Here is a 14,049-nt window from a genome sequence, read left to right on the forward strand (position 1 = left end):
TCTATGAAACACAGCTCCAGCTGTTGTGAAAGCAAACTGTCCCTGAATGGGGTTATTTTAATCCTAAAATTTGAGGAAGTGCAAGTGATTTTATTTATTTTTTTTTGTGCCTGTGTGAATAAAGAGTAGTTGTGTTGATTTTTAGGACTGGCATGTTGCTGCTCTACTTTATCGCCCATTTATCAGTAATATGGAGAAAATGAGTGGAGTAAAAAAATGACTTTGCAGGATGCCACACTGTGCATCCTGAAATTTTCAAAATACTAGTGTAACTGTGCTCCAAATAGGAGTGGTGTGTGTGTTACTTCCGGGTTGAGTGAACCTTGGTGTGAATGGGTGCCGCTGCTCAGCTGAAAAAAAATCTTATCCTGTGACTATAAAGTGTGCTTGGTAGTTTTTAAATGCGCTTATAAATGAAATGTATTATTATTATTATAAAATAAATAAAGCCCGTAAATGACTTTCCTTCCGTTTGTGTCACGCCCCTGCTAATGACCAACCAGAATTAGCTGTTACCATTGACGTGGCATAGCTCATGTAAGACACGCACAAAAACATGTATTTTCATTATTATATGTCAGTCACATATCGCAGAATTCTTAAATCAACACCGAGGCACCGAGCTCATTTTATATATTAAAATAAAAGACGTAAACAAGTTGAGGCTCGACAACGTGTGACGTCCGTACGCGGTGACGTCACAGGTCGCGCTGTCAAACCGAGACCGAAAAGTGGATTAAGGACAAACGTTTTTTTTTTTCTTCGAAAGACAGGTATATTAATCATAAACCGAATTTACCACACATTTTATAGATCGTTTAGACCACTAAATATAGAAACAATAAGCGTCTTTCTTGTTGAAAACCAAGTTAAGAGTTAGCGTTGTTAGTTAGCTACATGCTACAATCACAGTGTAGCACGTTAGCCGAGCTAGCTGAACTCGTTTCTTATGGGCGCTCCGATTAATAATAATGATAATATAATAATGGTATCTTGCTGTCCCTGTCGTGTAATCATCAATGCATTTGTACCGTATTCACCCTTTGGCCCGATTGACACAGCTAAACGGGATGTAAACACGCATTTCATAGGTTTCACAAGTCATCAGTCTGCTGCACTTTGTGCAAGTGATTTTGCCTGTTTCATGTCACAGACGAACTATTTCAAGCTCCTCGATTTTAAATCGCGATATCATGGCACTAAGGAACGCGTGTCACCTTTTGGCTCGACCTCAGCGATGTGCCCTCCTTTCTTTCGCTCGAGCTCAGGGGACTGCAGCACCTGTTAGGAAGGGTAAGTCATGTTTTCTCATACATGGCAAAAAAAAAAAAAGAAGAAACGTTTTACTTGTTGTTTTCTTATTATTATTATAGAGAGAAAGTCTGTAGTCATAACTTTTTGGGTGTGATGATTTCTTTTCAGATGCAGAGAAGCTCGAAATGACCAAAGCAAGTATGTAGAACCATTTTTTTGGGAGTTGGGATAAAAATATCTTTAGTAACATTTTGGTGAATACCTTGTAAATGCCGACAGGTAAAGTCCATTTCAACTGGCGTGATGCTCTGGACCTGGAGGGTCTTCTGACAGAGGACGAGATCATGATCAGAGACTCTTTTAGAACCTATTGCCAAGACAAACTGATGCCACGAATCCTTTTAGCAAATCGAAATGAAGGTAAAACGCATGCACTACGTTATCCTGAAAGGACAACCGACACCATTTTTTTGGGTTTCCTCATCAGAAAAACGTTTTATAGCATCTAAAATACCCAAAACACGCAGAATGATATTTTTAATCAAATGAAAAACACCAATAAAAACGAGTTAAAGTGTCCAAAAACTGCCACAAAATGAGCTCGGAAGTGGGGATATTGAGAAACTCCCACCCCCTTGTTCGTGACATCACTATGGGTCACACACTGCCTTGCTCCAGAATCAAAACAATGGCTTCAGAGAGTTCAGATTCAGAAAAAAATGCTTTCTTGTTATTCTACCAGTTATGAATATGATTCAAATAGTTCTGAAGAGGAAAGCATAAATGTTTGCAATCGACTAAAGGAGTCCTTCCGTATCAATTTGAGCCGTCAATGACAGCAACGTAGCACCCAGAAAATGCAGAAGATGGCGCCAGAGCTCCATTGGAAATGGGCTGATTTATCCGCTGGGATTTTGTGTCAACTAGTATCAAATAGTAGTCTTGGTGCAACACACAACGATTCACCATCGCGTTATTTATGTGTTTTCCTTCTAATTTCGCCATCAACACGAAGTTTTCAGACCAAACAAAGTACCCAACATGCATTGTGTGTCGCTTTTTCGGTTAGGGGCGTTCCTGACGTGACGTCACGTCAGGCATCGTCACCAACTCAAAAACAAGACTTCCTGAATAGTCAGCATGAGTCTTAAAAGGTAAAATCTAGCTATATGCGGTGGAATCTTTGTAAAATACGCAAAGTAGAAGTCATTTGAAGCCATTTTACAAATTATGGACACAACTTGTCCGGAGGCGTCGCTTGTCCTTTCAGCGTTTCATATGACTGTATATTTTTTTGCAATGTATGATTTCTGTCTCAGTGTTCCACAGAGAAATCGTGTCCGAAATGGGCGAGATGGGCGTCCTTGGTCCAACCATTAAAGGTTAGCGTAAAGACATAATCTCCTTTAAAACACAGTTAAGCAATCTACGTTTTTGTGCGGCAGTTATTTTCCAAATCAGAAAACGTTGCCTGACATGAAGCAAGTCAAAGTCAGCTTTCTTGTCAAATATGCTAATATGCACAGATGAAATGACCGTCCTCTTGGACCCAGCATGCGAGGCACTTATAATGACTTTAACAAACATAATAAACACGAAAACGCCAATTTGCCGGGAGAAGGGATGTCAAATGTGATGTCATTCTGTGTCATCCATGACGGAAAGGTTACGGCTGCGCGGGGACGAGCTACGTGGCCTACGGTCTGATCGCCCGAGAGGTGGAAAGCGTGGATAGCGGCTACCGTTCGGTGATGAGCGTGCAGTCGTCGCTGGTCATGCATCCCATTAATGCGTATGGCACCGAGGAACAGAAGAAGAAATATCTACCCAAGCTGGGTAAGACCAACAAATGCTAAATGAAAAATTACTCGTTTTCCCTGTCATGGAATCTGCTTATTTATATAATAATAATAATACATTTCATTTTTAAGCGCCTTTCAAAACTCTCAAGGTCACTTAACAGTCACAGGATAAGTTTTTTTGTGGGTGAGCAGCGGCAGCCACACGCACCAGCGTTCACGAAACATGGAAGTAACTCAAATAGAATAGTAAGACAAATAGATAGAGAGCTAGCTTGCGAGCCAATAGATAGCTAATAGCTAGCCAGCCAGACAATAGCTATTGTACGGTATTACAAAGATAATTGACTTAGCAAAATATTTCTTACTAATGTCTACATAAACAAAAGCTCTATTAGCTATATAGCTAGCTATTAATAATAATAATAATAAATTTCATTTTAAGCGTCTTTCAAAATTCTATCTATCCATCTATTCCCTCTATATTCGATATCTATTCGCTAGGTATTAGCTATCTATTTGCTAGCTAGGTAGCTTGCTATCTCTATTAGCTATATAGCTAGCTAGCTATTAATAATAATACATTTCATTTGAAGCGCCTTTCAAAGCTCTATCTAGTCGCTAGCTATTTGCTATCTATTTGAGTTACTTCTGGGTTGAGTGAACGCTGGCGCGTGTCGCTGCCGCTGCTCACCCACAGAAAAAAAACTTATCCTGTGACTGTAAAGTGACCTTGAGCGTTTTGAAAGGCGCTTATCAATGAAATGTATTATTATATGAAGAATTACTAGTTGTCGCTGTCAAGGAATTTGCTTATTTATGATTTGGCTAGTTGGAAAACTGCTCTCGGCAGACTACGCATTGACAAAAAATTGGGCTTGTTTCCATTGTGAGCTCGCGGAGAGATCCTCGGTTGCTTTGGCCTGACGGAACCAAACCACGGTAGCGACCCAAGCAGCATGGAGACCAGAGCCAAGTTCAACCCGTCTAGTCGCACGTACTCGCTCACTGGATCCAAGACGTGGTGAGTTCTACCACAGTTTGGTCAACGTGACTTTGACTTGGTCATCCGGAGACTTGAAGTGAAAATCGTCAAATAAGTCATCACCATATCTGTTATTTTTGCCTGTGAGAAGTCCAATCCGCCATTGTTGAATCGTGTCATGTTATCGAATATCCACATGGGGGCAGTCTATACATGTACACAATGTACATTTGTGTTTTGAACTGTTTTAAAATCTCTTGTCAGACTCATCCGTATTAATAATAATACATTTAATTTCTAAGCGCCTTTCAAAACTCTCAAGGATATTTTACAGTCACGGGATTGTCTGTACATGAGTGGGTATAAAATGTATATATTCTCATCAATGTTTATGTACATTTACCTCATTCAAATCGCTCTTGCATTCGAACCTCGATGGAGGCTCTTCCACGCTTCTTTTTTTGGTTTCCGCACCTTCCACACAAACAAAAAAAAGGTGTTAGTTATGTCAGTATGAGTAAACACGATCTTAACTCCTTCACGGCTAGAAAAATGTGCCCACTCCAGTGCCAGGGTTTTTGTCATTGTCACTCCAATTCCAGGACCCACAGAATAATAATAATAGTAATCATAAATTCCATTTATAAGCGCCTTTCAAAACTCTCAAGAACACTTTAGTCACAGGATATTTTTTTCTGCGGGTGAGCAGCGGCAGCCACACGCACCTGCGTTCACTCAACCCAGAAGTAACAAAGTAAAAAAACAAAATAACAAATATGACAACTCAAATATATAGCGCTTTAATAACAGCTGAATAAATACATAGATAAATAAACAAGCATGACCAAATAAATAATAAATATGGCCACATAAATAAATAGATGTGTCTTAAAAGATAAACAAACAAACAAATGAATATAGATGGCCAAATAAATAAATACGACCAATTAAGAAAATAAATAAATGCGGCTGAATAGATACATTTTCAGACAAAAATCAACATTTAATACAACGTTAAAATCCTTAGACTCTCCTCTGTCATCAGAAGAAAGAGTTAATGCCCAAGTTATATGGGCCTGGAGTTATCTGAGCTTGAAATAGCAGCTGTACAAAATACAATACATTCATATTTATTTATCTAGTGCTTTAATAACGGCTGACGCTGTAACAAAATGCTAACATGGACAAAAGCCAAATGCTGCCCCCTTGTGGAAAAGAAAAGAAAAAAACATTGCCAGAGGTCTGACCAGCACTTTATGGAAAAACCAAAACCCAAACAAATTTGGGAATGGCGCTCCACGTCCAGCTTTTCAATTCCCGAATAAATTCTGGAGCGGAAGTGAAGTTAGTTAAAAATGAAAATGAGCATTATTTTACCTTGGTGGCTCATGAGGGCGGCTAATTCACGATACGCTTGGAACAAAAGTGTAGCCTTCCATGTGCAGGATCACCAACTCCCCAGTGGCGGACATCGCGGTGGTGTGGGCAAAATGCCACGACGGCAAGATTCGCGGCTTCATTTTGGAGCGGGGCATGAAAGGCTTGTCCACGCCCCCCATCGAGGGCAAGTTCTCCTTGAGGGCGTCCGCCACCGGCATGATCGTCATGGATGAGGTGGAAGTTCCCGAGGAGAACTTGCTTCCCAACGTGTCCGGCCTCGCCGTGAGTCCAGATCCTTGTTTTTCTTTCATATTTTGCTCCCAGCGAAGGATTTGACGTGAATTTGCGGCAACGCTTCCAGGGTCCGTTTGGCTGCTTGAACAACGCTCGTTACGGCATCGCGTGGGGGGCCCTGGGGGCCGCCGAGTTCTGTTTCCACGCGGCTCGTCAGTACACGCTCGACAGGTTGGAAAGGAGTCTTTTCTCAAGTCTTGCGTAGTGCAGCGATACCTTGGCTTACGAACTTCCCAGACAGCGTGTAAGGTGAAAAGTGTGTATCCCAAAAAATAATTTCCCATAGGACACCATTGAAATGAGAATAATACATTCCCAGGTCCCCATAAAACATCATTTTGTAATTTTCTAAGCCTTACAACTACACAAAATATACCTTATGTTATAATTATAATTGAAGAAATAAACTGTACTTTATAATAAAGTCATTTTATTTATCTTTGTGATGGTCGTTGATGGCTTGATGGAATGGAGTGGCCGCTTTCATCAGCATGAAACACTTGATGAGGAACGTAACCTTCTTCTTTCACCATCTTGAGGAATGATCCCTTGTAGGTGCTTTCTCTGCCATAATTTTACCTTGTTCCTCATCAATTGTGTTCTGTTTAGCTGGGTTGATAGCTTTTTGCATCAAGTGTACAGATGGCTTGTGCGGGTTATTTGTGGAGCCTGATTGATGGGATATTTTAACCTTGCAGTCTTCACTCTGCCTTTGAACTATCAATAAAGTTGAAACAAGTCCAAATGTCAGTTTTCTATCCATTCTCTCACTCTCTCTGTCGTCTGCGTGTCTCTTTAATGTTTAAACCACCTCCCCTGCTGCGTTCTTGACCAATCATGTTGCTTTAACCGAAGACTGGGGTGGGGGAAGAGTTAGGAGAACGGGCTCGTTCGCAAACAAAACATCACTCATTGTGGCGCTCTGTGTGTATCCCAAAACAATAGTTTGTATGCCAAGGTAAAATTTTCGTAAATGTAACGTTGGTAAACCGAAAAGTTCGTAAGCCAAAGGGTTCGTAAACCGAGGTATCACTGTATTCGCCAATTCGGGGTACCGCCACCATGACTGTTCTCCTCTTCTCATCCAGAATCCAGTTTGGCGTGCCGCTGGCGAGGAATCAGCTGATACAGAAAAAGATGGCCGACATGTTGACTGAGATCACCATCGGCCTGCAGTCCTGTCTGCAGTTGGGAAGACTCATCGATGAGAAAAGGTAATAACAATTATAGACAGGGTAAGATAAACTTGGGAATCCTATTTTGTTACATTTAATAACAAAAGGCCTGCGAGGCCTAATCTGATGGCCTAAAAATATCTGAATCACAAACTAATGTGAAATATTTCGGCCATTAATATTTATTATGAAATAATTCCAAATTGTCTTTGGGTTTCCTGCTAGCTAACAAATAGCCAGATAGACAGTTAGGGAACTAGCTAGATAGCTAATAAATAGCCAGCTACATAGCTCTCTAGCCAGATAGCAAATAGGTAGCTAGCTAATAGATAGCAAATCGACCTGGGCGCCTGCACAATCAGTTCTGCAGGCCCTGTCGCATCAAATGTGTCAATGAAACTGTTGCTTTAACCAATCAGAGATCAAGTTGGCAACCCAAGGCCTACTGGAAGGCGCTGGAAATGTCAGCGTTTTTGCAAATTATGATCGGCTAGTCACGATTGGCTAGTCACTAGGCAATCATCAGCTGTTAGTTATAAGAGCATACTGACCACACATATTGATTTATATATCACTTTAACAACAGCTAAAGCTGTAAAAACATTTAGATGTAGCACTACTGAAGGCCTAGCGATGAAATCCACGGCCTGCCACTGTTTAATAGTAACCTTTGACGACACTGCATAATATTTTGCTGCTTTGGAGCACGAGCGAACCAAGCATGGCGATTTGTAACCAGGGCCGCCCCGGAGATGATCTCCATGCTGAAGAGGAACAGTTGCGGCAAAGCCCTGGACATTGCCCGACAGGCCAGAGACATGCTGGGAGGAAACGGCATCGCGGATGAGTACCACATCATCCGCCATGTCATGAACCTGGAAGCCGTCAACACATATGAAGGTGTGATGAGCCTTTTTTTTTTTTATTTATTCATCATTTCAGACTTACGACCACCCGTACTTGCAACCACGACCTCCTGACCCCATTTTTTAAATTATCATTCGACGCCTGGCACAGCAACGCGCTAGCAGGACGGCAACGCATACACCAATTTTGGCCAGCCAGCCAGCATCTCACTCTCGCACAGCAATCGACCGCGTGATGTCACCAGAGTTTGCGAGTCATTTAGCCTCAAAGTCTCTATTCAACATTTTTAATGGATTATGACTTACGACCAGTTTGACTTACGCTTGGTCGGAACGGTACTCGGTCGTAAGTCGGATGTTACATGTATTTGGAAACAATTGGGGGCGGGATACTAATGGCCACGTGAAAAGCGTATGAATAACGCTATTATCAGTCGAGCAGTTTACCGTTTTCGTCGTTCTGAATTAGTCAAATGACATATGCAAATGTCGTTTTTTGTCATGATTTGCCACACATAACGATGCATGATGTGCATGGTGAAATCTCCTGGTGGGTCATTTCTGGCGTTACTCATGTTCTTAACGCTAATCATCCTCACCTTCAGGTACGCATGACATCCACGCGTTGATCTTGGGCAGAGCCATCACCGGGCTGCAGTCCTTCACCGTGGACAAATAAAAAGTCAATTGTGATTGCCGCTTGCAACCGACTGGATGGAGTCTGCTTACTGGACGCATCATATGACTGTGTGGACTATATTTTTTGTCATTGGAGTGACAGCTTGTTTTCCTCTGATTTTGTTTTCTCAAAATTACTGCGCTAAGAGGCTTCCGTTATGTTACTGGTCGGAGAAGCGCTACTTTGAGCTCTCTGGATATCAATTTATGAAATAAAACAGTGCTCAATTGTTCTCCAAGAGAGCGTTGATGATGCTGCAGCACTTTTAGTTCTTGTCCTGGGATGATCAAGACTGTTTGCATCAGCGATTTTCAATAAAAAAGGGGGATTTAATGGTTCATATTGGTCAAATGTCATCTTGTGTGTACTGTATTTTGTTGTATAAAGACATGCCAAAAGAAACTCAAGTAGGTGTTTTCAATTCGTGCTCATTTGAAGGGGCATTATGCAAAAGTACCTTGACTCTAAATATTTTTTAACACGCAATGATTTATTCACGGCTTCATGCTTTACACAACGAAATGCGGCTGTTAAATGAACCTAAGTGAAAATATAGTCAAGTTCACCCGTTAATTTGGTTTCGGAAACATCCATCAAGCCATTAGGATAAAAATGGAAAGGTAGTGAAGTGCAAAGTAAATTTAAAAAAGGATTCACTTACCTGAATGGTGGACAGGGATATATTAGACGTCTTCGTGTTGTTTAAACGAAACAAACAACCGCCTTTAAACTTGTCGTCACTGATTTTAGCGTATCCGCCATGTTGGTTTGCTATGCTAGTCTCGCGTAATGACGATATCTCGTGTGATTACAGATATTACATACATTTATAGGAATAGATCGATTAAAGCGATCGAATTAATGGTTTTACAAACTGTCAAAATCTAAATTAATTCGATTAATCCATTCCCTAAACCAAACTCGACGACAGAACCAACAACACGGTGATTAGTTCTCGATCGTTCGAGAACACCTGTGTGGTAATTAAAGGACACAAACAATCACCGGTATCTGTTCGTAATCAAATAGTTATTATATTTTGTGATGGTACCATTATTTCTAGATCAAATAATCCAATTGAATTATCATGCAGCAAAAATGACGATTATATAATAATCAAACTGCCAAACACATCTTGTCGTGTATCGAAACTGCCTTGGGTTTTAAGAGTACTACTGCAGCAATTTACTGTGGTGCCCTTATTTACAGGAAAATATATTTACAATATATTAACTCAAATATATATTTTATGTATTGTCATCAATTTAATTTCCCAATATATTTTATAGTTTAATAAGAATAATACATTTTATTTTAAGCAACTTTCAAAACTCTCAAGGACACTTTACAGTCACAGACAAGCATAGATACTATAATAAATAAAATACCATCACAAATAGAGTACAATAAATAAAATACAATTATAAATAAAAACAGGAGAAAGCTACACAAAAAAATGAAATTTTAAAAAGGTGGGTTTTGAGATTACCAGTTTCCCCCAGTAAAGTAAGCAAACTACCAGTTAGTTTGCTGACGAAGCTTCTTATCTATATAAAATATATATAAAATATAGGGCCGAAACTACCAGTAAGACTTTAGTTTGCTGACGAAGCTTCTTGGATAAGAGGCGAACCGCCCGACCCCTTCAAATTTGTCCAGATAACGGCTGAAGAAACCTTTTCATCGATGGACCACTCCTGTACGACTGAGAGCTTACACAGACGGATTGCTGGAAAAACAACACGAGGAACAACCCTGAGACAAAGCCTGAATCGTTCCCAAGTTAGCGGCTTGTGGCTAACTTGATGGAATTAAGGGCAACATAAGCCCGTGCTGAGCAGGGGTGCGTGTTGACGACACAGCTGATCATTCATCGTCTCGGCCAGGCTGAGGAGCATCAACCTGGAACTCGCCATGGAGCAGAATAGTTTTTAGTCTCATCAGATCGTGACAGTTTTTTTTTTTTTTGTGGTCATGGATCCACTTGACCCAGAATGCTCTGCTGTATTTGAGTGACAGCGCCATCAAACTACAAACAACTTTCCGCAACCATGAACAGATACAATTTCACCACGGACGACGTGCACGCTTCCTCGCATTCCTTGGAGGAGCCCCTGTACAAGCAGTACAAACCTCTGGCCAAGGAGCTGATCCCGCTACCCAAGGCGGTGCTTTACCTGCTCATGGCGGCTCTGGTGGTGGTCGGAGTGGCGTACGCCATTATCGGACATCTCATTAAGGATCTGGCCATTGATATCGCAGGTATGTTATCGATCCATTTTTTTTTTATTTTTTTTTTGGGTACAAATGTATCTTTTCGGCGCTGATTCCGCGCTTTTAAGTCCCACCCAGGGAAGGAAATCAAAAACCATCATTGTACAAATCAATATTAACTATTTAACTAACTAGCTGGATATCTATCTATCTGTCTATCTATCTATCTATCTATCTATCTATCTATCTATCTATCTATCTATCTATCTATCTATCTATCTATCTATCTATCTATCTATCTACCTACCTACCTACCTACCTACCACTGCTCACCCACGGGAAGAACTTCTCCTGTGACTGTAAAGTGACCTTGAGAGTATTGAAAGGGGCTTAGAAATGAAATGTATCATTATTATTATAACAAACTAACTTTGCCATTTTAGTTTCTGTGCCCTTGGAGATAACTGACATTTTTTGGTTAAATCAAGACACATTAGCGGGAGGAGCAATGATAATACAATACAATACATCCTAATTTACTGTATTTTCTGCACTATAAGGCGCACCTAAAAGTTTTTTTTTTTTTTTCAAAAGCTGACCATGCGCCTCATAATACGGTGCGCCTTATGTATGGAAAACATTTAAAATATAATAATAAATTTAATTTCTAAGCGCCTTTCAAAACTCTCAAGGATACTTTACAGTCACAGGATCAGCTTTTTTTGTGGGTGAGCAGCGGCAGCCTCATGCACCAGCGTTCATTCAACCCGGAAGTAGGTAAGTAGAGAGGTAGTTAGGTAGAGAGGTAGTAGAGAGATAGAGAGAGAGAGAGAAGGTGCCCCTATAATGCGGTGCACCTTACGTATGGGAACATTTTGAAACATGTCATTTGTTTGAAGGTGCAACTGATAGTCCAGAAAATACTGTATATAATAATAATAATAATAATAATAATAATAATAATAATACATTTCATTTATAAGTGCCTTTCAAAACTCTCAAGGACACTTTACAGTCACAGGATATTTTTTTTCTGCGGGTGAGCAGCGGCAGCCACACACGCCAGCGTTCACTCAACCCGGAACTAACATAAAGTAAAAAAAAAAAGCATAACATACATCTATATCTATATCTATGGCATATGTCACTGAATGGAAATGACAACAAACGACAACAACTCGAGACGTAAATCCTTTCAACAACAACAGAAAAAAAGTATGTGTATTTGCAAAACGTCCCCAGAAAACCCCGAATGAACCCCTTTTACGTTTCATGTACTGTGACCCGATCTGAACTCTTCAGATTGCATGTTGGGCCCACCGGGTAACGAGGACAAGAACCAGGACAGCAATTCCCAAGGTGTGGCCACTCACCCCCCACCACACCCGTTTGCCCACAACGCCTTCCACGTGTGGGACCAGGACGACGTGGTCATCCCTCTGCCGCTGGACGACAGTCCCGAGACCAGTCCGCTATTGCTGGCCACCATTCCCTACATCCCTTCTTTCTTCCCGCACCTCCACAGTCCCACAAGTCAGGCCTCTCCCGGGATCCAAGAACCGGCAGATCAAAATCCGTATTGACGATGAGCCAGTTGACAAAGAAGGTCACCGAAAAGGACTCTGATGTCAAAAAATGAATTATGGAAGGTGATTTTTACCATTTGCATGCACACTAGGGGGTCAAACAGTTAAAGTGGAATCTTTGTAAAATACGCTCAGTAGAAGTCATTTGAAGTGATTTTACAAATTATGGATGCAATTTATCTGGAAGTGTCGGTTGTCCTTTAAAATCTGCAAAGGTTTGTGTGGATCATGCCACATCCAAGATGGCCGTTTGGCTGAGAGAAAAAAACTAACTTGAGCATATGCTGGAGTGACTGAAGGTCAAGTGAAGGATGAAAAGGATTAGAAAAGATCATTAGATCATTTCTGCGTGCCTGAGTTTCCAATAGGATAGGGGCGGGGCTTGTTTGCTATCTAATGTGTGTACATTTTCACCGCCACCATTTTCCATTTGTCGATTTTGCGCCTACAAAATGTCATTTTGGAAGTCGTGGAGATATGGAGATAATTTTTGTCATATTTTTAGGAGTTCCAGGGCCTTTTTTTCCATAACACTTTTGTTACTCGACAGGTCAGACTTGTGCTCACTACAAAATAATGGCGACCATTCAAAGTTTTAAAACGACGAGTTGGCCGTCGTACACGCTCGACTAAAGATGCTATTTGAGGTCGCTCGGGGTCAGAGGGAGGGGATTAACCTTCAGAGCAAGACTTAAGGAGTTCCAGGGAGTCCACCTCGTACACAAGACTTAATCCTGCACGAAAAAAAAAAAACACTTTCTTGGGTTTCCCCAAAGAAAAGAATTGGGACAGATGTGATTAGCAATAAAAACAACTTGCTACTTTTGGTGCGTCTCTGCGAGGATTTTTCTCACCTTGTTCCATGCTAAGCTACGTGCTAACTATTTTTGCAATGACCATAAATAAATAAATAAAGGAGCATACAACTCATGTTTTGGGTCATATCAATGCTAGTTTAACTCCTTCACAGGCAGATGATGTGTAAAAATGTGTCCACTCCAGTGCCAGGGTTTTTGTCATTGTCACTCAAATTCCAGGACTTACGGAATATTGAGTTTTAGGACTACATCAACATTCAATGCAGCGTAAGAAACCTTAGACTCTCTTGTTTTATCAGCAAAAAAAAAAAAGATTAAATCCTAAATTATATGGGTCTGGAGTTATCTGAGCTTGAAATGGGGGCGGTTGTACACAATGTCATACCTATTGGTTTATACTAATAATAATAATAATAATAATAATAATACATTTCATTTATAAGCGCCTTTCAAAACTCTCAAGGTCACTTTACAGTCACAGGACAAGTTTTTCTGTGGGTGAGCAGTGGCAGCCACATGAGCCAGTGGTCACTCAAGCCCTAAGCAACTCAAATAGATAGAAAGCTAGCTTGCTAGCTAATGGATAGCAAATAAATAGCTAATAGATAGCCAGATAGCCAACAGCTAGCCAGCTTACAGCCAGTCAGCTGGACAGCTAATGACTAGCTAGCTAATATAGCGCTTTAACAACAGCTGAAGCTGCAACACAGCGCTAACATGGACAAAAGATAAATGCTGCCCCCTTGTGGAAGGGAAAAACATTTCCGGAGGTCTGATTAGTGCTTTATCGAAAAACCAAAACCCGAAAAAGATCGGGAATGGCGCTCCAAGTCACACTTTTCAATTCCCGAATAAATTCGGGACTGACGGCGAATGACTTAAATGACACAACGAGTCACTTGACGTATCGTTCACTCCAAAGTGTCGGACATTTTGGAAGAGGTTTATTATTCCAATGGAACCCGCATAGTTGATTCCGAGACGACCATTTTGGATTCT

The 14,049-nt window shown here is 40.8% G+C and overlaps 2 protein-coding genes across 2 annotated transcripts; both read left to right on the forward strand.

Annotated features, from left to right (window-relative positions):
- The first annotated feature begins 612 nt into the window (after positions 1 to 612).
- gcdhb (glutaryl-CoA dehydrogenase b) lies at positions 613 to 8,839 on the forward strand. Its single transcript, XM_089018157.1, has 12 exons — positions 613 to 773; positions 1,154 to 1,293; positions 1,423 to 1,452; positions 1,534 to 1,674; positions 2,574 to 2,636; positions 2,920 to 3,090; positions 3,948 to 4,077; positions 5,484 to 5,700; positions 5,780 to 5,883; positions 6,801 to 6,926; positions 7,627 to 7,787; positions 8,359 to 8,839. Exons 2-12 carry the CDS (start codon positions 1,194 to 1,196, stop codon positions 8,430 to 8,432), a joined length of 1,317 nt encoding a protein of 438 aa, XP_088874283.1. The 5' UTR covers positions 613 to 773; positions 1,154 to 1,193; the 3' UTR covers positions 8,433 to 8,839.
- Positions 8,840 to 9,707: 868 nt separating this feature from the next.
- On the forward strand, positions 9,708 to 13,963 carry LOC148885106 (uncharacterized). The gene is made up of 2 exons (XM_089018109.1): positions 9,708 to 10,694; positions 11,949 to 13,963. Exons 1-2 carry the CDS (start codon positions 10,484 to 10,486, stop codon positions 12,227 to 12,229), a joined length of 492 nt encoding a protein of 163 aa, XP_088874235.1. The 5' UTR covers positions 9,708 to 10,483; the 3' UTR covers positions 12,230 to 13,963.
- The last annotated feature ends 86 nt before the right edge of the window (positions 13,964 to 14,049 follow it).

The sequence above is a fragment of the Hippocampus bargibanti genome, linkage group LG17 (assembly GCF_051943395.1).
Source record: "Hippocampus bargibanti isolate YZ-2025 linkage group LG17, ASM5194339v1, whole genome shotgun sequence".
Taxonomy (NCBI): Eukaryota; Metazoa; Chordata; class Actinopteri; order Syngnathiformes; family Syngnathidae; genus Hippocampus; species Hippocampus bargibanti.

Excerpts from the sequence above, each read along its gene's own strand:
- gcdhb (XM_089018157.1), top strand. The coding sequence starts at position 1,194 with ATGGCACTAAGGAACGCGTGTCACCTTTTGGCTCGACCTCAGCGATGT. Across the intron at positions 3,091-3,947 it reads GAAATATCTACCCAAGCTGG|CTCGCGGAGAGATCCTCGGT; the intron begins GTAAGACCAACA and ends TTCCATTGTGAG. Across the intron at positions 5,701-5,779 it reads CCAACGTGTCCGGCCTCGCC|GGTCCGTTTGGCTGCTTGAA; the intron begins GTGAGTCCAGAT and ends CAACGCTTCCAG.
- LOC148885106 (XM_089018109.1), top strand. The coding sequence starts at position 10,484 with ATGAACAGATACAATTTCACCACGGACGACGTGCACGCTTCCTCGCAT. Across the intron at positions 10,695-11,948 it reads TCTGGCCATTGATATCGCAG|ATTGCATGTTGGGCCCACCG; the intron begins GTATGTTATCGA and ends TGAACTCTTCAG.